This window comes from Struthio camelus, chromosome 1, assembly GCF_040807025.1.
Source record: "Struthio camelus isolate bStrCam1 chromosome 1, bStrCam1.hap1, whole genome shotgun sequence".
In the NCBI taxonomy this organism is placed as follows: Eukaryota; Metazoa; Chordata; class Aves; order Struthioniformes; family Struthionidae; genus Struthio; species Struthio camelus.
The window spans coordinates 92154290-92178477 of NC_090942.1; the positions used below are offsets into that span (position 1 = coordinate 92154290).

The following is a 24188-nucleotide window of genomic DNA, read 5'->3' on the forward strand; positions in this document are numbered from 1 at the left end:
GTAAAGTATATAGTACAAAAGAGAAGAATGTTTTGGGTATTGGCAGGGTAGCACGTAAGCCTGTAGCATGGGAATATGAAGTATATAGAAGACTTCGAAAACAGGGTGGTGTTTTCTGGATCAAGAGTCAGAACTTGAAATCCATCCCCGTTTTTGATATAGCTGTAGTATTCCAATGTTGGTGGTCAGCTGAACCCCAGAACAGCACAGCTATCTGTTTCCTGTTTTGTTGTGTGTGTTCTTTGGATCTCATTTCTTTCAAAGAGAAAACTTTCTCCTGCTGTCTGGTTGGCAGGATAACAAACCATGAGCAAAGACTCCTGGAATTCTTTCCTGTCGTCCGTTCTCATGGATATTACAGTTTTCCTGTAGTTCATTACCTGGATATTTCACCTTTTCTCTCCTCACAAGAGGAATTGCATGCATCTTCCATACAGCTTAGTGAGCTGCTCCAGTAAGCCTAAAGGCAGAGGATAGTGTGTCAAGCATCAGTGAGATTTAGTCAGGGTTAGAAAGTGCAGAGTAACAAAGTAGGGTGGGACGAATGCCTTTGTGACATGGGGTGCAGGAAGACCATGTCAAGCCTTTAGGAGATGAAAAGCTGAACTTATCAAACAGTAAGATGTTGTCTTTGGCTATGATCTGTGTGGGGGAACAGAAGATGGAGCTCTTTCTTCCATGTTTTGCAGCAGTATGAGTGCTTCAGGCGAACTAAGTGTCAGTAGCACCCCTTCCCCAAATCTTTGTCCCTCCTTTTTAAAGGTTAGAAACGTGATCCTTCAGTTTTCACGTCAGTTTAACCTCTGGGTTTATTGTGCTTTTTGCTGACACTATTCAAGTTCAAGAAAATTGTTTGCCCTGAAAAAACTTCAGCAGGAAGCACATGTTCAGCAGGAATTTCTTTAACTGCTAAATTCCCAGAGATTCCATTCTTGCTGTGCGTGCTCACAGCTGGGATACCATGAGACTTGGAGCTTCCTTGTTTTTATGTAGAGACACTGTTAGGAAGCCTCAGTCTCATCATCCAGCTTCTGCCAGAATATTAGTTATTTCCACAGCGCACATGTCTGAGGTTTGAGCAGTAGAATTAGAGCTTCCAGCTCTGATGCTTTTGGAAATCTAGGAACTGACATAGAGATCTCCTCAAAGAACACTACTTAGGTCACAAAGTTGGGTACTCAGAAGCTAGGAAATACTTGTATTCTAGATTCCCAACAGCACTTTATCCCCTTCCTTTCTTCCCAGACAAGAATATTTGATTTCTGTTTGGTTGGGAGATGTTTCATGTTGAGGACGAAAACTCATGTTCACCAGTTCATTACCATAGTCCTCATCTCCTTGAAAAAAAGCGAGGAAACTCAGCAGATCTTTGGAGCAACCAGTTACTTGGTGGGAAGCAGGAAGGGTGAGAGTCGTAGAGGCCCCAGCTTGCTGGAAACAGATTTGGGTTGTATCTTATTCTAACAGCACAGCGGGAGGCAAAAGAGGATGTACGTTCATGTCTCTCGGCCAAGCCTTTTCTCGAACTGAAAGGCAAGTGGGATTGCTATTGCAGAGGCCATCAGCTTATGAAACATGATGTGGAATATGCAGCAGAAGGTCCTGGTGGAGAAAGTAGCCACAAAAGGGTGGGGGGGGTGACTTTTCCTTCTCCTCCTTTTTTTTGGCCATTTCAGGACCATTGTTCCTGTAGAACACTGCCAGCCCAGAAGCGTCAAATCTCTTCAAAAATGTTTGGCTCGTTCATCTTTCTACTTGGAGCATTGACTTCCTTCCCTAAAAATAGTGGAAAATACCCCATGCCTCAAATGCAGAGGCAAGGCTTGTGCTTTCATAGAGCTTCCCAAACCCATCATCCTTGTACAGGTATTGCATTCTTAAATCTTTGATTTAAATTATCCATTTTACAGCTGCATTGAATCCTGGCGCAGCTGATGGCTGCCATCTGTTAGAGTTGCATAGCTTATTTCTGGGCTAAAAGGGATCAAGAGGCTTTTCATCATGCCTCTTCAGAACTGTACTTGTTTTCTAGGGGGACATGAATGTACTTCGTGGCACCAACCAAGATTCTTTGTTTGGCTTTTAGTAGTGAAACTCTGTTAAATTGTGTGTTCTGAAGATAATTGCCTGTCTAGAACACATAGTTTTTAGTCTGCAGGGAAGAAGGTTCAGCAGTTATCCTAAAACACAGAGTAACTGAAGCAAGGTGTGTCACTACACAATTCACTTTTTGTACACTAATCCTGCCTTTATTTGTTTGCTCATGTGAGCGTTCCTGGGATTTGTGCAAGAACTAGATTCTCTGTAGTGCTTCTGAAAGATAACAGTTCTTGTGATGAAATCACTTGGAAAGATGAAATCACTTGCACCAAAGGCAGCAGCAGTATATGTCTCCTCTTTGATCCAAGTAGAAGTGTCACCAGCTTCATTTTCTGATTAATAAAGGTAGATTTGGAAGGATTTCCATTTTTTGTGTTTGTTTTTTCTTTGCAAGCCACTCTTGCAGTGTGAACACTTGACCACCAGGACTTAGGTTAAGGTACCTTTTAATGAAATGCTGTCACAAGTCCCTTGATACTCCTGCATGTAAATGAACTTCTGCTCATTATTGCTTTAGCCATTGATATATAAATAAAGGGTTCTCTGGGGCATTTTCTTGTGAATCCTCTCAGCTCCCCTCTTTGAAAGCTCTCCAGACAAAGCTTTCTACAGCTTAGTGTGTTCTGGGTGAAGCAGTGGTGGCTTGATATGAAACAACCTTACCTAGGGAAATTCTGTTCTCATAAATTTAGGACCTTGTCTGTGAATCAAGAATGTTTCAAAACTGAAACATACTTGAATATTCAAATTAGATATTCCTAATCATCATAACCTTCATATTCATTATGAAGGCTTCTTTTCATCTTTTCCATAATGGTCATAAAAGCAGTTTCTGGAGATCAGAAGCCAGTATAAAGGCAGCTGCAAATTACCTGTGGTTTTTTTTTCTGTACAAAATCCTTCTTCTTGTAATAAAATTTCCTAGATTGTAGTACATTTCTCTTTGGGGTCTGACCCCCTTTAGTGACTGGTAGCTCATTTTATCTGTATTTTGCTTTTGGGGGAGGGGTTGTTTGTCTGATGCAAAGACACCTGATGCTTTAACCCTGTGGTTTTCTAGCTTGGCAGAGCAACAACTACAGTCTTTTATTCAGATTGAAAAACAGTAGGACAACAGAGACAAACTGTCCTGAGTGTAACTCATTCTATTTTCAATGCAGTAAGCATTAACAGGAATGTTTTGTTTAATTACTGGATAAGGTGTGTCAAACTGTGTAATGGTCTGTATACTGACAGAGGAAAATCTTTCCTCCTGTTAAGTCGAACAGTTTTCCTGATACCCTCAAATATATTCCCTGGGTTTCTATTAGACTTTTGTACACGGAACATCCATAACAATTATATTTAATATTTGTTATCCATAATATGCCTTGGAAATAGCACTACTTTGATACACGATTGCAACTGTATTTTCTGGTTTAAAAACTCATTAAGGGTGAAGGGTCGTGTCACTCCTGATCAGAAGTCTTGTTAGAAACATACAGTAATAATAATGGATGCCAATAATAGTCTATCTTCTTGCTTTTTGCTGACATACATCTCCAATTCTGTCCTTAAAGTAAAGAAATAATCTGAAGTTTTCTATGCTGTTCTCCACCTCCTTTTTTCTTCTTCCCTCTTCCTGCCTCATGAAAACATGCTGTTTTGAGGAGGCGACATAGTTATTCCCAGACAATTTTTAAGCATCTACTTTTTGCTTAAATGTCATATTCAGGTGGATCACTCTTTTGATTTAATGTTTGTGCTTATTTGGAGCTCCCACTTTCCTCAGCATTCTTCCTGTGGTATTTCTTCTCTTCCCTTAACTTATTACTGCAGCCAGTGTACCATTATGCCTGCTTATGAGTACTTGCACCTATCTGCTAAAGTGCCTGATCTTGATCAAACAGAGTAAATGAACAAAAGGTTTCTCTAGCTAAAATTTCACAGAAATGTAAAAGGAGATTTCATGTGCCTGTCTTTTCTAAGATCTGTATGTTCTTAAAAAGCTGCAGTCCTAGTCAGTTTAGGACCTTCCAGCTCTTTCCACAGCTGCTTCTATCTTCTCCAAGATGAGTGATCTTGATGTATATTAAATACAGTGGCTGCTGCAAGGTTACTTTCATGACTCAGCAGGTCGGAAGAAAGGAATTCTTCCGCTGATAAGAAACTTTAAATAATTTAAGAGGAATGACTGGAACTACTGAAAGGATGAGGAAAGTAGTGCTTATTGGAATGGAAAGGCTTTCTTCTGATTCCTTCAAGATCTTTCTCTTTCTTTTTCCTGCAGTTTGATTGCTAGAGTACAACATACTAATTGCCCTAACTTTCCATTGTGCTTAGTTTCTTCAGTGTATACAATCTTTGTGCTCCCTGCCATGCCACTGTTTGTCATCTCTTTTACTTTCTATCTGGTTGTCCTTTGTGTTACTCTTACTTCAGCTGAGCCAAAAAAAGCTGTTCTACAGTAGACAGCCTTCAGGAAGTAGATATAGCTCTTGTTAGGTCAACAACTGTCTCTTTAGTCCTGTGTCTCTGGGGTTTTTTTGGTGTGTGTTTTTTTTTTTTTTTGTTCAGTATTGTTTGTCCAGTATGACCTGACATGAGTTTGCATCTTTGTTTTTGCTGTATACCTTTGTTCTGACATCTTTGGGCCTCTTTCTCAAGGTAGACCAAGCAAGTGCTAGAGATATCAGAATATCCACTTGTCTTTCATGCCTCTTGTGATCAGAGTTTATTTCCCATGCTCTTTGTTTCAGATAGTTTTACAGCACATGACCAAATCATTCCTTCCTCTTACAATCTGTTCTGTGTGTTACCTGCCCTTGGACACTTAGTTTAGTTTGTGCTTTGGCTGTCTGGATGTTGAAGAACGTAATCTTTCTTGTTGTCATGCTCAGCAAGAGCTCTGGTTCTTGCAAAGATCTGTGCTTTTCTTCCCCTTCAGTCAGCCAGAAATAGACTAGATGAAAAATAAACAAGTAATACAGTCTTCAATTTTAGAGAAGGTGGTTTTAAAAGTAATAGTTTGTGCAATCAATCTAATATTTAGCAAATTCCAGAAGTATCACTGGTGTCTTACTGGCCTTTACAAAACAAAAGTTCCTTGACCCATTTGCATCCAAAGGAGACCAAGTGTATATACATAAAGTAAGATCTTGTAGCATAAGTTAGTAAGGCTTTATGTCATTTAAGAAATATAGAACAGGAGGAGGCACGTGCATGCACGCATGCTCTGCCAACCCAAAGCAGAGGAGATCTCAGTAGGACCTTGGAACAGCTGAAAGTCTTACTCCCTAGAATTGCCTTTGCTGTTTTAAAAAAAAAAAAAAAAAAAAATTTGAAGGCAGAGGGTTAAAAATGCTTCTGTTAGCTACAAAGTCAAATAAATCGTACTCTGAACTGACTAAAGTGGAAGTGAAAATTTGCCACTATACAGATTTTTGAAGACAAAAGTAACAGAATAGCTGTCACTTTTCTACAGTAGAAGACATTTCATTGCCAGATGGGCAAGAACTAGCGCTAGCTTTAAAGCTCTAAAGATGATGCTTGCTATCAATCAGTGGTGTGTATTTCCTGACCTTGTTCTGTTCTTGTCATGATATCAAAGCTTAAAGTTTAACTTCCAGCCTATTTCACTATGGAATATCATGTTGAACTTGAAGGTTCTGAAACAGCACCATCATAATTAGTTTTTGTTGGGATTTGGGGGTTTATTTTCAGGTCTCAGCATGGTTTTTCACAACCTTCACCGTCTCAGGGCTAAAGGACAAAATCCACTATGTGGAAAGCCTTCAGCAGCTATTTACAGCCATACCCCCAGAGCAGATTGATCTCCCCCCTTTCGTCCTCGAGTATGATGCGAGGGTAAGTGATTTCATGTGGCAGGCATCTGTCTTTGCTCCTAAGTGTAGTTATTGTGTCTCCCATTCTGCTCTGCAAGAATTTTTAAGGGGCTGACTTCCACATCTTAAGAAAGGGGAGAGGAAAAGGGTTCCTGGAGAGTCTAACTGTTCTTCTATGAGTAGCAATTTTCTTAATAGACTTTTATTTTTTTAAACTTCAGTCCAAGGGAGAGGCTTTGGCCAAGAAGCAGACCCCTTTCCCAGTAGAGCAGTCTCCTATGTGCATAAAAAGACAGGTTTACCTTTTTTCAGCAAAGAACTGTATCATAGCATGCTGAGAGCCTGTGGATAAGATCAAATTCATGTTAGAAGATTAGACTAGTTTGGGAGCATAGATCAAGATACAGTATATACCATGCATTACAATGCAGGTTGCTGAGATCAGATATAGGCCCTCTGGGTCCACAGCTCTATAGTTACCTCAGCTTCAGACTTTCTCAACCTTATTGTATCTAGTTGGTCTCAACTGGATGGAGAAAAATGGCTAGACTCTCTGCTCTTGAGTTGAAGTAGCCTTATCTATGCAAGTTTTAAAGGAACCATCCTCTCCATTGCATGCCCAGTTTGCCCATTGCCCTGTAACCTCCCCTCAGCTTCCAGTTGTCAGTGATAATATTTCAGTGACAATATTCAGACTTGGCAGTCTTCCTGGGGGAGGTACAAGATCTCTATCCGTCTTTCATCTTCCCTCTCCTATATCGAGTATGCAGGAAGGGGAAAAAAAGCAATGGGGGGAAAACGGAACTGTTGAAGGGTGCCTTGCCTCTGTGTAGGTCCCTCTTCTTCCTCCCCTTCCCTTTCCTATCCCAAGCCTCTGCCCTAATAGTGGGAGGAATATGGCTTGCAGTGTCCAAATCGGTCTGAAGAGGACGTGCTCTGACTACAGAGCAACAGCCACAGTAACGGCATGTCTGCATGGGCAACTTTGTATTGAACTGAGAGACTGGCTGTGCAAGCACTTTTGGCTTCCTTGCATCACAGCTTTAGCTTAATGGCAAAATTTTAATCTGCACCTTCTGCTTAAAACCGAGGCAAAACCAAGGCCCTGTCTGGTTGCCAGCGCAGTCCTCTCTCAGTTGAATTGTGGCTTTCACTGTAGTCACGGAAGTAGTAGTCGGAAATCCTCGTTTATTCATGCCTCTGTATCTTTAATCCATTGCATGAAGGTGTATTGGAGAAGACTTTTGTTCAATTGACCGTTCTGTTCTCTTTGCAGGAAAATGGGCCTTACTATTCTTCTTATCCCCCGTCCCCTGACTTGTGATCTGCAGTCCTGCAAAACTGCTGGTTTCCCATGGATCCAATGACCTGATGCCTGCCAATACCATGTGCATTTGCCCATGTACAGAATTCAGAGAGAGGGTTTTCCTCCCCCAGCTCTGGTATTTTTTTACTGATGAGATATTTTCAAGCACTCAAGCAATCAGAGAACTTTATGCCACTGTGAACTGTACAACTATTTCAAATATATTTATCTAATGGAAAAGTTGATTTCAGGATCACTAGGTGCATTTTATTTTCTTCTTTTTTGAAGCTGTTGCATTTTATTCCTGAATAGACTTTCTCTTTTCTGGGAAATCCATCAAAAACATTTGATCATGTTTTTTATCTAGTATTATGATTTTCCAGCTCCATTTGTAATATCCATTTTTGACTGGTGTGTATAGCTATTTTACAGTACCAGCCCGTCACTGTTGCTCGTCATATGGTCTCTGTGTTTCACATCTGATTATTTTCCCTTTCTGTTAGTGCTGATTACTCTGGTCTTGACCCAGCAGAAGTATCTGGAATTGGGAATACCATGTCTGCAGGCTGAACAAAGCACCTCAGCCAAGCAAAGATTACTGAAACACTTAGTACCATAAGTGCTAGGTGAGCTAGGAGCCTGGAAACAGACCCCGTCAGTTTTCCTTGGATGATGTGACACGTCAGGATGCCACTACTCTCCAAATAAGAATTAAAAATTGAAAAACATTTGCAGCTTCTTTTCTCTATCTGTAATCACTTATGTTCTCCTTCGAAATGACCAGATGTGTTTTTATGATAAATGAATGCCATCTGCCTGATGGATGTACTGGGGGCCATGAGGGTAAAGCCCCAACTAGTGGTGGTGGAGCTTGTTTCTTAGAGATCTGGTGTCCCCGTCCCCCCCCTTTTTTTTTTTCCCCTTCGTGTTCATACTGTGTCATACTGATTTTGAAGACACAATCTACATGAGAGAGCTCAGTAGTAGTGGTACTCTACTGAGTGGTGCAGAATCAGAGGTCAAAAGTCCTCAGGTATTCCCCTTCCCCACCTGCCTATGGAAAACTAAAAAAGGAAGGAGGCTGTTGTTAAACAGTCAACAACGGCAACTAGAAATAATGTCGCAAAAATACTGAATAAGAAAATGATATTACACTCCTCATGTTTTCATTATAGCTACTTTCCTGCCCAGAAATGAATCTACTATTCCCTCAGTTTTCCTCGTTCTGTCCCTTTTGTAACAGCTAGTCTTTTGAGCATAAGCAAAAGTTGCCATGAAATACCCGAGAAGGTGATTGTTCATGTCCACCAAGTTGACTGGAAACAGGCGTCCTGGTTTTCTCCTATTTAAGAGATGCTCTAAATCGTGGAGATAAGGAAGAAAAATTCTTTCCTTGGTCTTGATCATATAATTGCATGTCACAATTTGTATTTGCAATGTGAGAGTTCTTTTGCTTTTGTAAATTAGGAGTGAGTGAAAGATGGGCCATATTGAGTTTCCTTTCTTTCCTACCTCAGCCTCCTTTTGGCTTAGTGTTATGTTTATCCTCCACACATCGTCAGTATGTTGGTATGTCAGTTAGAGAGGAAGATAATCACTTGGCTGGGGTTTAAGTGTCTTGCATATACAACTTATAAGTGGTACTGTTTTTTAAGTGTTCCCCAGGGCCTTTATGGTTCCCTTATCAGGTCTAAGGTCCTGCTGAAGGCCAGAAACTGTAGCGCAATGGAAAACCATCCTGCTCTTAATGCTTGGGAGTGTTGACCCTTGTGGTCTATCATGCGTGATTCTTTCAACCCTTTTCGGGAGGGGGGAGGGTTGAGAAAAGGGAAGAGCAGCGGTCTCTATATGGAGCAGCTACCATGTGACCTACCTTCTCTTTGCACCTAGCTGTTTACAGCTGCCCTTGTCTAGTGACTGTTTTATAGCCAGCAGTGAATTTTCCATGCTTCTTTAACGATTTGTATAGCTTTCCACCCACATTAACCATCTGCTGTTTTTCACACCCATGCCATTTTCTGCAGGGCTCTCGCAAAATAACTAGTGTCCACTTAATAGGCAGATTAAAGGTGATTCAGAGCGTATTATGAAAACAGAACAGTCTTTCAGCTTCATCAGCTTCTAGCTGATTTCTGTCCTCTTACCTCACAGATGGCTCAGAATCATAAAACCTAAACAGTTTTGCTTAGGACTCTGTCTGCACGTTTTTCAAATCCTAGTCCAGTCATTTTAAGAAATGATTTGGCTCAGTGAAGTGTGAATCTGACTCCAGAGCATTTGCAAAGCAAAAAAAAAAAAAAAATCTTGGCACTATGCATCTTATTGTGTATATTTTTCCCTTGAAAGACTTAGGTTTAAAAAAATTTTGCTCAAGTCTCACAAATCTCAGTGGCAAGACAGACCTGCATTGTGCTGCAAAGAGTCTGCGTTTTCCAGTGAGTCAGGAGTCATGGCAATTTACCAATTTCTTTTTAATAGATACTTCTAGAAGTAACATGTCAATGAAAAAAATCAAATTGGTAAAGCGCTCAGGGTACTCGTTGTTATTGAAAAGTTTAATTGTATAAATCTAATATGCATATTTTTGCATTGAAACCAAGTGAACTGTATTTGTTTGAGGCTGAGATGAACATTGCCATACCCTAGTTAAGGGTAGATACAGGCTTTTGTCTTAAAGAGGCCAGGGAGGCAGTCTGTGCGTTGTGTAAACCTGTGCGAGTTTTAACAACCCTATCCGAGTGGAGTCACTGCAGGGTTAAAAGTTCTGATAAAGGTTTTATGCCTTGCTTAAAGCTATTTCACACCGTAGGCAGACTCAAAAGGCGAGACTCCGAAGGGAAGTGTATTAGCATAATTGTGTGAGTGTGGTTATTACCACTCTTGACACCCTGTGTGGTGTTGACATGGGACTAGCATAGTTATTGCCAGTGAACCTCATATACAGTGCTTAGGCGCTTGCTTGCTGTTAAATACACCTCTTCTGGAAGTGGCCGATGTTCCCTTGCTGACAGTGTGACATGTTAAGAGCTGGACTGTGTTTAGCTGATGTCTGACTGCAAAGAGGTGATTCAGTTGAAGTATTTTGGCTTACCTTGGTTAAGCTGGGCTTTGGAGCAGTTGCCCAGGCTGTGAAAGGTGAAGTATCTGATGGCTGCTTCCATTCCTCCTGTTGCGTTTGGTGTTTGTTTTTTAACTGGACGCTCTTGGGAATAAGAAGTGGCAAAAAGGTCCAGGCAAAGTCAAAAAGTGAACTTTCTACAGGCAATTGAGCTAGTGTAAATTTGTCATGTACACTTGAAGCTGAGCTCTTTTTCCTATCTTCCCTTACTTTCCGGATACTAGAATGAAAACAGTGTCTTGAGTTTTTCTGACATCTACTATTCTCCAGCAGTAGCCTAAAACCTTGGTGGTTCTGTTGTACATGCCTCTTACCTCATCTTTGTGCTGAGCACTTAGATGGCTGTAGTGCTGCAAAGGATTAGCATCTAGCTGCTGAGACCAGACACTCCCTGTGAAATTAATTTGGATGGCTCTGCTCTTCAATAAGCTGATATCAACCCCTCTCCTTTGTTGAACTAAAAAAACAAAAACAAAAAAAAAAAACAAAAAAAGCAAAGGAGTTGTCCCCTTTCTTTGGCCTCTCTGGGATGAGTCTCATTAGCTGTGACCAAGCAACAGAATGACTAGTCCAAATTTGCAGCTTGTTTGCACCACTAAGTGTATTATAGAAATTCCTGCCTATGTTGATTCTGGCTAAATGGGACCTGAGCCTAGTGACTTTTGTTAGCAAGGACAGTCTTGGGAGAGGAAGGGAAGAAGCAGAAGAATTGTGACTGCGTTTAGGGAGTAGGGTAGGAAGAAGCCTACTTGACACAACTCAAGTTGTGATCATCCAGTGCCAAGGAGAATAAACGCCAATACCTAGCCTACACTGCTATATACACTTTCAATTTTCTTCAGTCTGCCATGGGGCAGGACTCAGTTCTGAGTTAGAGGGATAAATGACTGAGCACATAGACCAGCAAAGTGCAGCCTCTCCATGAGGGTGAGATGAGGATGTGGGTGAGCTAAAGCAGCCCCAAGCCACACTGGAGCAGTGAGAGGCAAGAGAAAAGGCTTTGCAGTGACGCTTCCTTTCAGAGTTGAATGAGAAAGATGTCTTATGCCTCAGGCTTGTAGGCTTAAAACGAATGAGAAAGATGTCTTATGCCTCAGGCTTGTAGGCTTAAAACTAAAGCAAAGTGCATGCGTGGTGGGGAGGGAGCTCCATCTTTGGCCCCAGAGCTGATGGGGATCTTTACCTCCAGAAGAAAGGTAGAAGTGTTATGTAGAGGTGAAGGAGGGCAGGGATTAAAGTGCTATAACCCCAGGCCCTTTGCAGCAGGGAGCCTGGCTCCTGTGAACAGGAGGTGGATTTCTGAGGGGCATTCAACTATCTGACTATACAATCCCTCTAAAATGCTTTAAATGACAAAACCACTCACAACATGTATAACTGAAAAAAAGCCAAGATTCCTAATGCAATTTAGACATATCTATGGGGGAGGAGGCTTTACTTGGAAGGACATTATGTACAAAAACGAGGGGAAGGGGATTGTATCGGATGATCCACAGCAGCCTGGCTGCCAGCACAGCATCTGGTTTTAATTGGCTAATCAGATTGTGTTTGAAGCCTTTCTCAGCTGTGCTTTTCTTGCAAACCCGATCGCTTGCTCAGATGAGGCAGGACTGCTGGTGATTACAGCGCGGTTAGAACAAGAGCAGCAAAACTCAAAATGGATTGCCTGCTCAAAACTTTCACCAAAATATTATGAGAAGAAGCCCCTGCTCTAGCAAATATGTTGTAGGCAGCAGAGCTCCTTCTTCTCTCCTCCAGTCTATTAAATTCTCCCCTTTTGGGGGGAGGTGGAGAGGAAGAGGATGATTCTTAAATAGTTATTTCTGTACTGTGAAAGGAAGAATAAGCTCCAGAGGCATCAAGCAACAGGCCGCTACCCTTCTCTAACGCAGTGAAGGGCTTAATCTCAGCTCTTTAGGAAGGTCCTGTAACTTGCTGGGAACCCACAGGAATAGCAAACACTCAAAGCGTGGTTCTCGGCACGATCATTTTGCTCCTGCTGCATATTTTTTCAGAAAGTAGTGAGAAACAACTTTAAAGTAGTTGGTAAGGAGAATGACTGACTTGATCACCTTGCTTTTAATAAAGCCTGTGAGTGAGGTACTCTGCAACTGTGTGGCCTGCCACAGTGGTACCCACTCTGCTGTGCACACCCATGGCAGCAGATGACCTCTATTGTGCATTTTTTCCCTGTAAAAAACTCTGTGTGCCTGGTACCCTCAGGAAAGGGGGCGGCTGCACATGACTGTGGGACTCTTTGGGTGGGAGGGGTTTTGTGGCTATAATAAAACTAAGCTGCTGCCCAAGCTACACAAAGATACAGCATCTCTAGCCTAGTCAGTGTAGACTGGCCTGCAGCCTGGCCTGCTGGTTTACCAAAATGCTGGGGGTGAGGTTTGCATGTGGTACTGTGGTGCTGAGCTGAACTACCTTAGCGACAGGATTGTTCGTAGAAGCACTTTGGTTTTCATCATGACACTGGGAACAGTAACAAACTCACCCCGGCCACATAACAACATTGCACAAAACCCCACAGATGTGTCAGCGTAAGACTGTCCTGCACTGGGTTTAGGTGCATGTCCTAAACTATCAAACATGCCAAGGTTTGTCTATTTGGTTTACCTTGCCTGTTGCCTAGAAAAGACTGACTGCAATCTGTATTTCTTGTTCTCACCAAAATGTTTGCCCAATAAGGAGCTCCCATCTTACAAGGTTTAAAAGGTTAATGACAGGAGTTGACTCACCGTAGCAACTTGGACCCACTTAGGCATTGCTAATCGTTTGGCAGGAAGAGCCCTATCATCTGCCCAAGAAGGGCATTTCAAAGGGGTCTTTGCATATCAAAGACTAACACCAACACCATAAAAACACCATCTCAAGAACAGGGAAGGTGCGACATGGCCCTTTGACCGAACTAGCAGTGAAAATAAAGACAAGGCTTGCATGGGGTTGATTAGGCATACTGATCTTCTGGCTCACTGCATCAGTGGAAAACTCTTCAGTTAGCTCTTGCTGAGTTAGTTTTCTGTTGGAGCAATGAACTGATCTGACTACCAACCGCTATGTGCCTGCTAGCTCAAAGGCAAAAGCGAGCAAGAAAAGGTGGGCAGTTTGGGGCGGGGGAATTCTCAGCAAATGAAACTACCCTTCTCAGTAGCAGCTGGCAGTAATTATCGGCAAGGTGTAGTCAATTTGTGCCCTGAGAGTCTCATACAGCCTGTGCAGATTCAGGAGCTCCTGAGAGTCTTTGGGACGCTTCTCCACTAAGCCGCAAGGACCCAGAGATTTGCCAGTAACAGGAGATAACCAAAAGAGATTCACTGAACCAACCCAGCAAGTGCTACCCAAGCACAGAAGAGTGGGGGGAAAAGCCTCAGATCCAGAGGACGCTTGAATTCACTGACATTAATAAGTAAAAGTGGTTGGACCAGTCCGTTAAAGCCTTGCGTCCACAGGAGTTGGGGGAGCGGGATTGACAGAAAACTGCTAAACATAGTGGTGTTTCTTGCAAGTCACCCTGAGAGTGCCCTGCCTTGCAGAGCGGGGGCGATCCCCGTTTTGCCTTCCTGGTGGACCTCAGAGAGCTCTTCCAGGGGCAGCTGGGCAGAGTCATTCTGGCATTTCAGGAATATGAACCTCTCTGATTTGTTATCAAAAGGCATCTGGAAGGTCTTCCATATAGTCAATGTGAAAGGTGAACTTGGTAAGGTGTTACTGAGTACAGACCAGCTGATAGAGTTAATGGCCTGGCCATAAGGATAACATTAAACAAGTTATGACTTTATATAAATCCAGTGACGTAAGAAAGATTACTAAGCAGAAGAACTACTTTGCTAGGAAATGAATGAGAGAATTTACCTGGATCTCAAAATGTAATTATATTTTATGCCAGTTGTAAGACAGCTGTTTTGGCAGATCCAAATTCAATAGTTACATTAAAAGGAAATACTCCATCTCTTGATAGCTCCATTTGCACTTGAGCATCTTTTTGACACTACAGTATACCAAAGCGCTCCTGACGTATACCAAAGCATTTTTGAGGGACTTATGCAGGAATAAAAAAAGAAAAAAAAATTGAAATGCCAACACCTGACACCCCCCAAAACAAAATACCCCAAAATGTTCTGCAGCCTGGCCACCATGATAGTAGCCATCAGTGGACCTTGCATATACTCCATCTTGGGGATAACTAAGCCTGGGGGCACTTGGTACAAAAGGGTGCCCTGAGACCCAAAGAAGATGGTGGAGTTTGTGCAGGTGGAGTGGCCCCAAGCAAGCTGCCCTCTTTGAAATTTCCAGAGCTGCAGTTAGGCAAATTCTCCTCTGTTGCATCGTATTTAAATGTTTCACTCTACGCACTATGATCATCATTGTTATCATTAGCGAGCAAAACTAGTTAAATAGTCATTACAGAAGCAACAGTGCAAAAATATTTCACCATTAAGAATGAGCCCTCAAACCGAGTCACCAAAAACAGACACCGGGGCTGCCCCCTGCCAAACCAGTTGCATCCTCCGGTGGCACAGAGCCAAAACAACTCAGAGCACCACGGAGCAGCACTTGGGTTAGAAAGACAGGTTGGCGTTTGCGATAGGTTGCAAGTTATTTTACTGACGCACATAGGCAGAAATAAGGAGGACTAGAAACTGCTCACACACCTGTGGAAAATATATTGCAGAATCGGTGGCGAGCTTTTGCGATGGGGCTGTGGTTGGTTAGGCTGGACTAAGACCCCTCGAAGCGATGCTTATCAGCCGTCCCTTGGAAATACGCTGCAACCCTGGAGCAACCAGCGAGGATGATTGGCAGCAGTCTCAGGGAAGTCCCCTGCCACAGTGCTGTTTAGTGCAGTTTTAAACTGCTGCTCGAAGACCTCCGCTCCAGCTGCCAGTGCCCTGCGTAGCCTGAAGGGCATGGGGCTTGCTGTCTCTGGCAAACCCCAGGAGGGGAGCAGCTGTAACAGCTCCAGGACACCGCTAGGGATGCGCGCATGAATCCAGAGAGAAATGGTCTTTTCTTTTGGCAATACAACAGGTCCTAATGAGAAGCAGCCCACCCAAGCTTTTGAAGAGTGAACTCACCAGCAGACTCCGCCGCTCTGATCAGCCTCCAACCGCCCCATCCTGCTTATGAGAAATAATAAGCTGGGACACAGGAGTTATTTTCATACGCACAGTTGAGTAACCTCACACACGGCTGCAGGGAGGGGAGGATGGGGGTGACATTCGGGCAGTTCCCCCAGGACCTGGCAGTGCAGCAGGGAGCCTGGAGGGCCTGCAGAAGGTCTGCAGTTGCCCTCAGGAAGATGTGGGAGCAGGACACAGGAACAGAATGCTGCATTTGCCAGCACCCCAAAACTTTTTTTTAACTAGGTTTCGTAGTCATGAACTCAGGGTATTGGCAAAAGGTGTGGAGAGGGGCATCTTTTGGGGGGGGGGGGCCTCTTATGCTGGCTCCTCTGGCCAAGAAAACTTATCCTATAATGTCAGGCTGGAAGAAACCTTTTCCACCCTTGTCCCTCCCCATTGTCTCCTCTGCCGGGTCCTGAGACAACAGCCTGGGCTTGGCCAGGCTGCCACGCACTGCTCTGCCATTGTGGCCTGCTAAAGGCACCCTCTTGCCACCAGCACGGGCACCCACCGTGGTAACAGCTCTGTGAGGACACACGTAACCAGGTCACGGGCAGCTTCATGAGACCATGCAGAAAACGAGCCAGGCAATACAGATTCTACCTCTTTGCTTCTTCAGTGAAAGAACAAATGCTCTGAATTTTATTTGATGGTCCAAACTATGATACTGATGGGATTTTTTTTTTTTTTTAAGTTTAAATATTTCCATTTTTAAAACCTTCCTCCCCTCCTTTAATCTTTGCTTTGATGCTGGCAGACACCTTTTCCAAAGGTCACACCTGGTTAACGTCCTTCCTTCCTAACCAGTGACTATTCTTACTGCTTTCAAAACTAAGTAAGGCAGCTTTGGCTTTTAATTCTTTAAAAAAAAAAAAAAAAGAGAGAGAGAGGGGAAAAAAAGGAAGAAAGAAAGAAAGAAAAAAGAAAATCACAAACCTGTCACAAAAACCATTTGTTTATCTACAGCTGTGCAAGGACACAGCTTACACCACATGAGCCCACAGCAGACCGTGAAGTGTCTCTGAGCGCACAACTGCTCCGCGGAGGCCTCCAGGACCACGGGGAAGGCGAGCAGCTGCCACCGCACTGTGCCGGGCCGGTGCTGATACAGGTGACCCTGACAGGCCCCCAAGGCCTTGGCCATGCCTGGGTGCTGGGCACACACCCGGGATGTCGGTGAGGCACCGAGCTGCCGAGGGCCGTGGGAACCAGCCACGCTCGCCCGGTTGCAGCCAGGCTTTTTGCAGGCTTCGGCGCAAGCTATGCAAATACCATTCACACTTTTAGTTACTTTTTTCCCAAGATTGTTTTAGCAATGAAAGCTGTTAGCATCTCGCAAAAGCCCCTCAGCCTGGCAAAGCCAGTGGTCAAAGAGGCAGAAGGATTTTTTTTTTTTTAAGCGCATTTCAGTGTTTCTCGAGATATAAATCATATCAGTTAAGCCTGAGTGTCCTCCGTGGCTAGAAAAGGGCCCCGTACTGCAGAGTGACTCAGCCCTTTGAAATATCACTCCCAAGGGCAAAGAAACGGTGATGACAGTCGCTCACCCGCTGCAAAAGGTCACATGTGTGGCGAGGAAGGGCTCTGTGCTAGTTTTAGTTGTTGCAGGGCTTTTGCTCTCTGTTCTGTTAAAAAAAAAAGAAAAGAAGGTAGTCAAGAAAAAGGTGGTCAAGAAAGCTTCTTTTTTTTTTTTCCCCCTCACAGCTTTGGTTTTTAATCCTGGATTGGGTATTTTTGGACAACCTGTTATTCCTAATGGTTCGATCCTCAAGCCTGTTTTCTGACAGAAAATAGTTAGCTATGGATAATCAGAGAAGGGCGCTTTCTCCGTTTCTAACAGAAGCAACTAATGGGCTTTGAATTTTCACATAAACTGCTTCTTCCAACTACTTGCCAGTCTTCTGGAGACAAATAGTTGTTAAAATTAATGAACATAAAACATATGTCCTTTGAATAATTTAATTGATTAAAATATTTTTGCCTCTGGGTTGTTTGTCTTTTTTCCCTCCTGCTTAGGTTATGTCAAATCCAAGTAGTTCTCCAGTCGAAAGCTTACTGGAAAAAGAGAGCAATGAAGACCTGTTTTCCTAAGGCAAGGGGAAAAAAAGAAAAAAAAAAAAAACTGTCACTGTTGTAGATCTCTGCATCTGCTTATAAAGAAACAAACAGAAGAAAAAAAAACTGAACCAAACAATTGCCTTCCTTCACCTCTCCTCATATCAAGGAAGGCTAGAAAGCCAACTGTTCTTTCTCTTTTAATGCTGTTTTTAAGAGAAAAAGGAAGAATTTTCAACTTGCAGGCAGAAAAAAAGGAGCTAACTTATCCCAAGAATTTCTGTTGATACTTTTAAAAAGCTTTATCCCAGTATTTTAGAGAAACGCAGACCCATAAGGCTTATACATGTACCTAGCAAATCACTGCAGGCAATAAATGAAACAAAGGCAAAGAGATAGATCATGAAATCATTGGGTCTGCGCAGCAGATGCCTTCTGCAAAGAGGTACTATCTCACCAACCTAGTAGGATGTTCAGCTGCATCAGTCCAAAAGTGACTAAAAGAGCATGAACCGACATTTCTTTGGACTTTCAAGGTTTTTAACAAAGCCTTTTATAAGACAATATGATGATAAAGTGTAGGGATAGAGTGTTGGGGGGTGAGGGGGGCAGTTCTTTCTAGTTCTGCCCAGGTGTGCTTAGCCTTTAATATCTAACATTTAAACTAACTAACCTTCCTCACTAGCGCAAGACTGTATAAACGTCACTTGTGCCAGTTCCTGAGCCACGTGGAAACACTGTGCATCCTGCCTTGGACACTGCTGTGGAGCAAAACCAGGGGAAGAGGTTAAAAGCCAGGCAAGGAATATTGGGTCAATTTTTCCAGGCAATGATTAAAATCACTCAGCCTAAAGACTGGGTTGATTTTCCCTTAGCCTGGTAATGAACAGTCCTGAACGTGCAAAAAAACCCAGTGTTTTGGAGCCTCCTGGAACCATGCAACTCACAGCACAAGTTGGGGGGGAGGGGGGGAAAGGCACCTCCTTGCTGTGCCCATTGCAAGAGAGCAGGTGTGTGTGCTAAGGGGCTCTCCAGAAGGGGCTACCGCTGAGCAAAGGGTCCCATCCTGGCATGGAGCCTCCCCGACCGACCCCTCAAGGTCTCTTGAGGATCTTTTCCTCTGGGACAAATATCAACAACCTTGCACACAGCTGATGTTTAGTCTGAGCTCTCCGCTGTGGCTCCAGCACGCTGCTGTGTTGCCTGGGTCACCGAATCTCAGGCATTTCATATAATGAAGCTCTTAGTGACTCAGCTGAAGGCTCACAGCACGCTGCTAGCGCTCACTCTGGCTCCCCAGCAAAGCCAACAGCATTGCCATCAAGGGGCAGCATACCAGCGCTGCCGTGAACACTGCACGACTGGCACCAGCCTACGCACAGAGCAGCCAAGAGATTCAGAAAGAGCCGGGCACTTTATGCAAACCCTCTTAAAACGTCTGCCTGCTCTTCACAAGGGTCCCTTCCTGTTGCCAAACAGACTGATGAGCCAAGTGACAGCTATGTTGCTTGCTTCTTCCACTGCATTTCATCACTCCAGAGCACTGCACAGATACGATGGCACGAACCCTCCTGTTATCACAGACAGCTTTTGGCTGGACAACTAGTGGGATCGGTCTACATTCCCAAAGGAGCAAATGCCTCAGGACACCACGCACACTGATTTTTTTTTTTTTTCAGAGCAGTAATGGACTATAAATAGCTCAGACACTTTCTAAGTTGGTAACTGGGAGCCATCTGAGCCATGCTCAAATGCCGAGCTGACTCAGGCTGCCTGCAGCCCATGATGGGTACGCCAGGTCCACTCACATCTGTAGATTGCTCCTCCATCGTGATCAGAAACATCCTCACCTTGCTACCCACCAGTCACAACCTGCCCAGCGTGGAAAGGTGATGCGCATCACCAGAGTACAGTGTGGGTGACGATGGATCCGTGGAGGTCTGTAGAAAGCATTCAGTTTTATGAAACAGGGCTCAGCAGCTCACACTGATAGCACAGGAGGAGGAGAACAGGAAAACAGTGGGACAGCTTCCTGTGCCTGGCTATGGGCCCCAGTGATCTGGATGCTCACCCATGGACTGACTTCCCAGTTTGACCTTGGACCTGCCTTATCATCCCAAACTCGTCCACCAATCTGGTCTCTGGGCTGACTCCAGCTGCCAAGTCCAGGACTGCCCTGCTCCCTCACTCAGATACTATGGGACAGGCCCTGGCCGGCCAGGTCCCTGTCCTGCCGGCCACGGTAATGTGCTCAGCTCGTGGACCCCACGAAACACCTGGTTCTAACTCTCTTTGGGAGTCTTGAGTTTTCGTGCGTCCACAGTAGGATTCGGCTGGTTTCTTCTGGTTTCCCTCTCCTTCTCTATCTATCTTCCCTGTTCAGCAGGTCAATGGCACCCAGGATACTAATAAAGCTTTTGCATACTCTGCACCTGGCACTCTAGCTTTGTCCCTTTTTAGCTGTTCTGTACTTTTTCAGAGTTGCTGTTCTCAGTCAGAAAAAGCACCCAGAGCCCAGAGAGAGGCTATTTCAAGCTACAAGCCTTACTAAATTGTCCTGGGTCAAAAGCAGCCAGCTTCTGCCAAGCCCAGGCCAAACCCAGATGACACTGGCCAGAAAGGGCAAGTGCTTTGCAGCACACAGAGGAACTTGTCAGTGTTTATGAGGGGTGTTTATATGACCTCCAGCTGCCTAGCTTCTTCCTCTGGAGGTAGAAGGGAACCTTCAGGCTCCAGAGCTTTGTTTAAACCCACCACACCTTTCTTGGGCATGGCAATCTTCTGTTGTATGGAGAGCTGGCTGCCCTGCTTGAGCTCCTTCTCAGCTGGATCTTGCTCCAGGTCAACAGGAGGGCGATACAGTTTCTTAACTGTTGGTCCAAGTGCCAGCCTCAAGGCTGCTCCAAACAGCAGGCTGATAAGGACACACAGGAAATCGCAGTCCGCTGTTGTTGTAGCAGTGCTCCAGCTGTGTCCTTTTCTACAGCAATAGCGATGGGGAGGAGGGGAGCAGTGACTCTGCCACAGGTGAGGGACTTGCATGAGAGCTAGGTATGTCACCACGCAGAGAAAGTAGGCAGCACTATCAGACTTTTGCCCTGCATAGCAAAAAGACTGCCTGTGATGTGCTGGTTTGCTGTACTTTTAGTCTAAATTGGGGCCTGTGGCCAGCACCAAATTCATTCCTGAGAAGCCGAGGTAAGGGGAAATGAAAGCCACAGGGACCATGACACCTGTTCTGCTCTCTCTGTTTCTCTTGTGTCTCTCTTAGGAAACCTTGAGTTTCTATATTTGAGCATTGATTATGTCCCGGGTTTGTTCTTATCCTTGTTTGTGAAGTTTGACTGAATTCACACACTCCTGTTTACATAAAGTGCCACCCTACGGCTGCCAGGGAGTTCTCACACCTGGCCAGGATCCCCCCTACACCACAGGGAAACGAACTCTTGGGAAGGAGGTGTGGAAGGCAGATGCAACAGACTGAGCCTGAACGTTGTGTAACACTCAAATACTAACCCACAAATGAATCTCCAAAGGAGCTGCTGAGGGCATAGGCTGGGCCCAGGGGTGCTACACAAACTCTGCCTGTGCTGTTCTGTCGCTGGGCTGCTGAGTCCCCGGCAGCCGCCGCACAAGGTGCTCAGACACCCGGCGCTGAGCTCGCCTCAGCACCTGGCACCAGCCAGAGCTCTGCCCTTGTGCGTCGTGTCTCACTCTCTGCTGTATGCCTGTCCTGGGCTCCCCAGCTGCCTTGCCAGATGCCCACGCTGCAAGCAGAATTCCTTGTTTACAGACGAAGGCACTCCTACCACAAAGCATCCATAAGAGGCAGTCCCTATAAACACACATGCACGTCCTGGCAGATTATAAAGGGCATGAGGGAATTTAAGAGATGGGAAGGGTGCCAGAGGAGAGCGAGGACAGAGACACCCGGAGATGCAGGATATTGGCCCTTGTCCTGGAGAGCAGAGCACTCATCTAGAAAAGGCAGGAAATCGGCAGGGAGGGATTTGCAGCTAAACACAGAGAGGACAGGGCTAAAGTCAGCCCAGCTGCAGAGCAGTCCCTACAAATGGGAGTGAGAGGAGGCTACTGGGAGAGGGCTTGTGGACGCAAGTAGAGGTCATAAGGGTTGGGGGCCTGTGAGAAAGGAGCAAGGAGAAAGGAAGGCCACTAGGCCCCAAATCATCCTGGATGACTGGGCTCCTGAATCCCCTCTTCTCTTCCATCAGCAGCACTTTCTTGTTCTCGAGAATGGTAACAATAACTTTTCCTCTCTGAGACTTGCCAGCCTTGGGATGCCTTTTTTGTAATGTAACTCTTCCCTCTCTTCTCTTCAATCCCATCCCCCGGAAGTTTTTCCTTTGCATTTATTTTTCTACCATTGAAGGGATCTTTAATTCTCCTAGGAGTCAAAGGTCACTCAGATCCACTTAGACTTTCAAGTCAACCCTCATGTCCCATCACCCTTTTTCTTCCCAGGCACAGGGGGGAAAACTGGAGGTGGGCAACTGAGTTCTCTTTGTCTAGATGCACAGGTACAGTAAAGCACATATACCACATGCCATGTACATAGAGCTTTTAAGAGCAGCAGAACAAAGGTCATCTGTGGATCCAGCTCCTCCCACCCACTGACATTTCTGTGGTCAGGATGATTCTAGTCCTGACCTCTTACTTAGTTATATATTTTCCCTTCTGACATTTTCTCTCTTTTATACACTGGTGTCATGCCTTTCCATACAAAGGCCTATACAAAAACCTATACTGCACGGCCCACCCATCATTTTTTACCACATATCAACGTGATTAGAAGTTATACGTTAAAGAACTGCCCAAACACTGCTCCCAACTCATATGGTCTCTGGCCCCCAAAGAGCAAGCAAACTGAAACAGGGCAGGGAGCTCACACTGTAACACCAGAAAAGGAAACAGAATCTACTATTCAAAATAAACATCCATGTAAGTGTTGCCTTTTAAATGTTCTCACCTGGCTAGAAGCAACTCCTTAGTGGCTTTTGATTAGCATACACTGATCATTAGGTGTGAGCTGAGGTGGCAAAGCTGTTCTTCTCATATCTGTTCTGTCATATCGTCCTGAGTTACCCTTTCTGTGCAGCTGCATATTAAGCAGGATTTGCCTTGAGACTTTGTCCGTCCTCTTAAGAAAGTGGAGGAATCCTTGTAAACCCGCAGCATGGGGAAGAGTGTTTCATAGCAAGTGCAGAGGTAAGCCTGAAGGGATGCAAGATGGTTAGGTCCTGAAGAGAGGGACTTTACTGTGCGACTATTTTAATTTCCTTCTCTTTCCTTCTCTTTTCAGGTCTCCACTAATAAAACTAAGATTCAAATATTTTCTTCTCCCATAGGGCTATTGAAAGGCAGATTAATTGATCCTTCTGAGACTCTCACAGTGAAAGGATCCACATGAAATTGTATAAACTGTGTGTGACTGAGGGATTGGTATATATGTGTCATAGCTAGGAGAAGGAGGATGCATAGTGTCTGGGTGTCAGGTATAAGAAAAACTCTGAGAAGGCTAGAAATGAGCTCTCATCTTCTCTTCATACTTCTAAGCACAGGAGAATGTATGGAATGACCAGGAAAGTTTCTTTAGACACATTTTGGAAGGGGAAGTCTCCACTGTCACTCCTTCCATTAGCTGTAGTAGGCTGAGACTTGCTCACTAAGAAAAGAACCAGTCACTTGCTACCTGCTCACTGCTCTCCCTCAGCTCAAGAACCAGACTGTGTTGAGAAGGGCTGATGGGAAGCCGTCTGGGTGAATAAGCGCTCCCTCTAGAGACTTCCGTTCAGATGGAATCACAAAGAATATGCTAGCTCAACTCCCTGAACCCTTATTTTTCTTGCTCCCCAGGTAGCAATTCCTGCAGCGTCTCTGCCCATTTTCAGATTGCTCCATCCGGAGAGGAAACTCTTACGAGAGCCCATTTCAGTTTTAAGACATCCTAACTCCCTCACCCGCACCTCCCCTTTCAATGGGAGCGAAACCTCCCCTTTCTCACGGAACTTGCTTTTGCGGGGCTCTTCCCGGCTCCCGCCAGGCGGGGAGAGCCTCCCCCCGCGAAGCCCAGCGGCTCCCGGGGGGCAGCGCCCGGGGGCGGCCGCGCCGGGCGGGACCGGGCGCTGCCGCCGCCGCCGCCGCCGCCGCTGTCCGCGGTGCTGAGCGCGCCGCCGCCGCCGCCGCCGCGCACCCGGCTATTGCGGGGACGCCGAGAGAGGCCGAGAGAGGCCGTGACGAGACCTCCTCAGACGAGCAGCCCGGAGGAAAAGGGAAGTTTCTGCTCCTAGAGTTAAGCTGAGAGTCAGAAAAAAAATCACACAAATGCCTGGGCGCAATCGGAAAACGAGTTTAAGCAAGCTGTGACTTTCTCCAGCCCTCGTCAGCTCTGGAATATCATCGTCTTCCAACCCTATAGGTACAAAATTATCATGACCCAGTCCTCTGCGTACTTTGCAACATACTTAATTCATATTCCAAACCAAACATTTAAGCAGAGGGCCTACTGCTGAACTCTACAGCAGCCTGAAATGCAGGGGAAAGGTGCAGAGGTTGAGCAGTTTCAGAAAACCACTTTTTGAGAGGACGCATTGTTGGTTGTTCTTATAGCGTTCAACAAGCCTGCTTCTCCACAGACA

The 24188-nt window shown here is 44.8% G+C and overlaps 1 protein-coding gene and 2 long non-coding RNA genes across 3 annotated transcripts in view; 1 reads left to right on the forward strand and 2 right to left on the reverse strand.

Annotated features, from left to right (window-relative positions):
• GDAP2 (ganglioside induced differentiation associated protein 2) overlaps positions 1–7958 on the forward strand; it is a 27078-nt gene extending 19120 nt beyond the window's left edge. Inside the window, exons 13-14 of the mRNA XM_068957397.1 lie at positions 5803–5946; positions 7201–7958. Coding sequence (XP_068813498.1) covers positions 5803–5946; positions 7201–7248 — 192 coding nt within the window. The 3' untranslated portion in view covers positions 7249–7958. The remainder of the gene's footprint in view (positions 1–5802; positions 5947–7200) is intronic.
• On the reverse strand, positions 7–10782 carry LOC138068786 (uncharacterized). The gene is made up of 4 exons (XR_011143555.1): positions 10663–10782; positions 10322–10432; positions 6227–6266; positions 7–5041 (listed from the first exon to the last, which is right to left on the reverse strand). It is a non-coding gene; the product is annotated as an uncharacterized lncRNA (long non-coding RNA).
• Positions 10783–15829: 5047 nt separating this feature from the next.
• Positions 15830–23574, reverse strand: LOC138068785 (uncharacterized). Its single transcript, XR_011143554.1, has 3 exons — positions 22520–23574; positions 18206–18293; positions 15830–17102 (listed from the first exon to the last, which is right to left on the reverse strand). It is a non-coding gene; the product is annotated as an uncharacterized lncRNA (long non-coding RNA).
• Between the last annotated feature and the right edge of the window lie 614 nt (positions 23575–24188).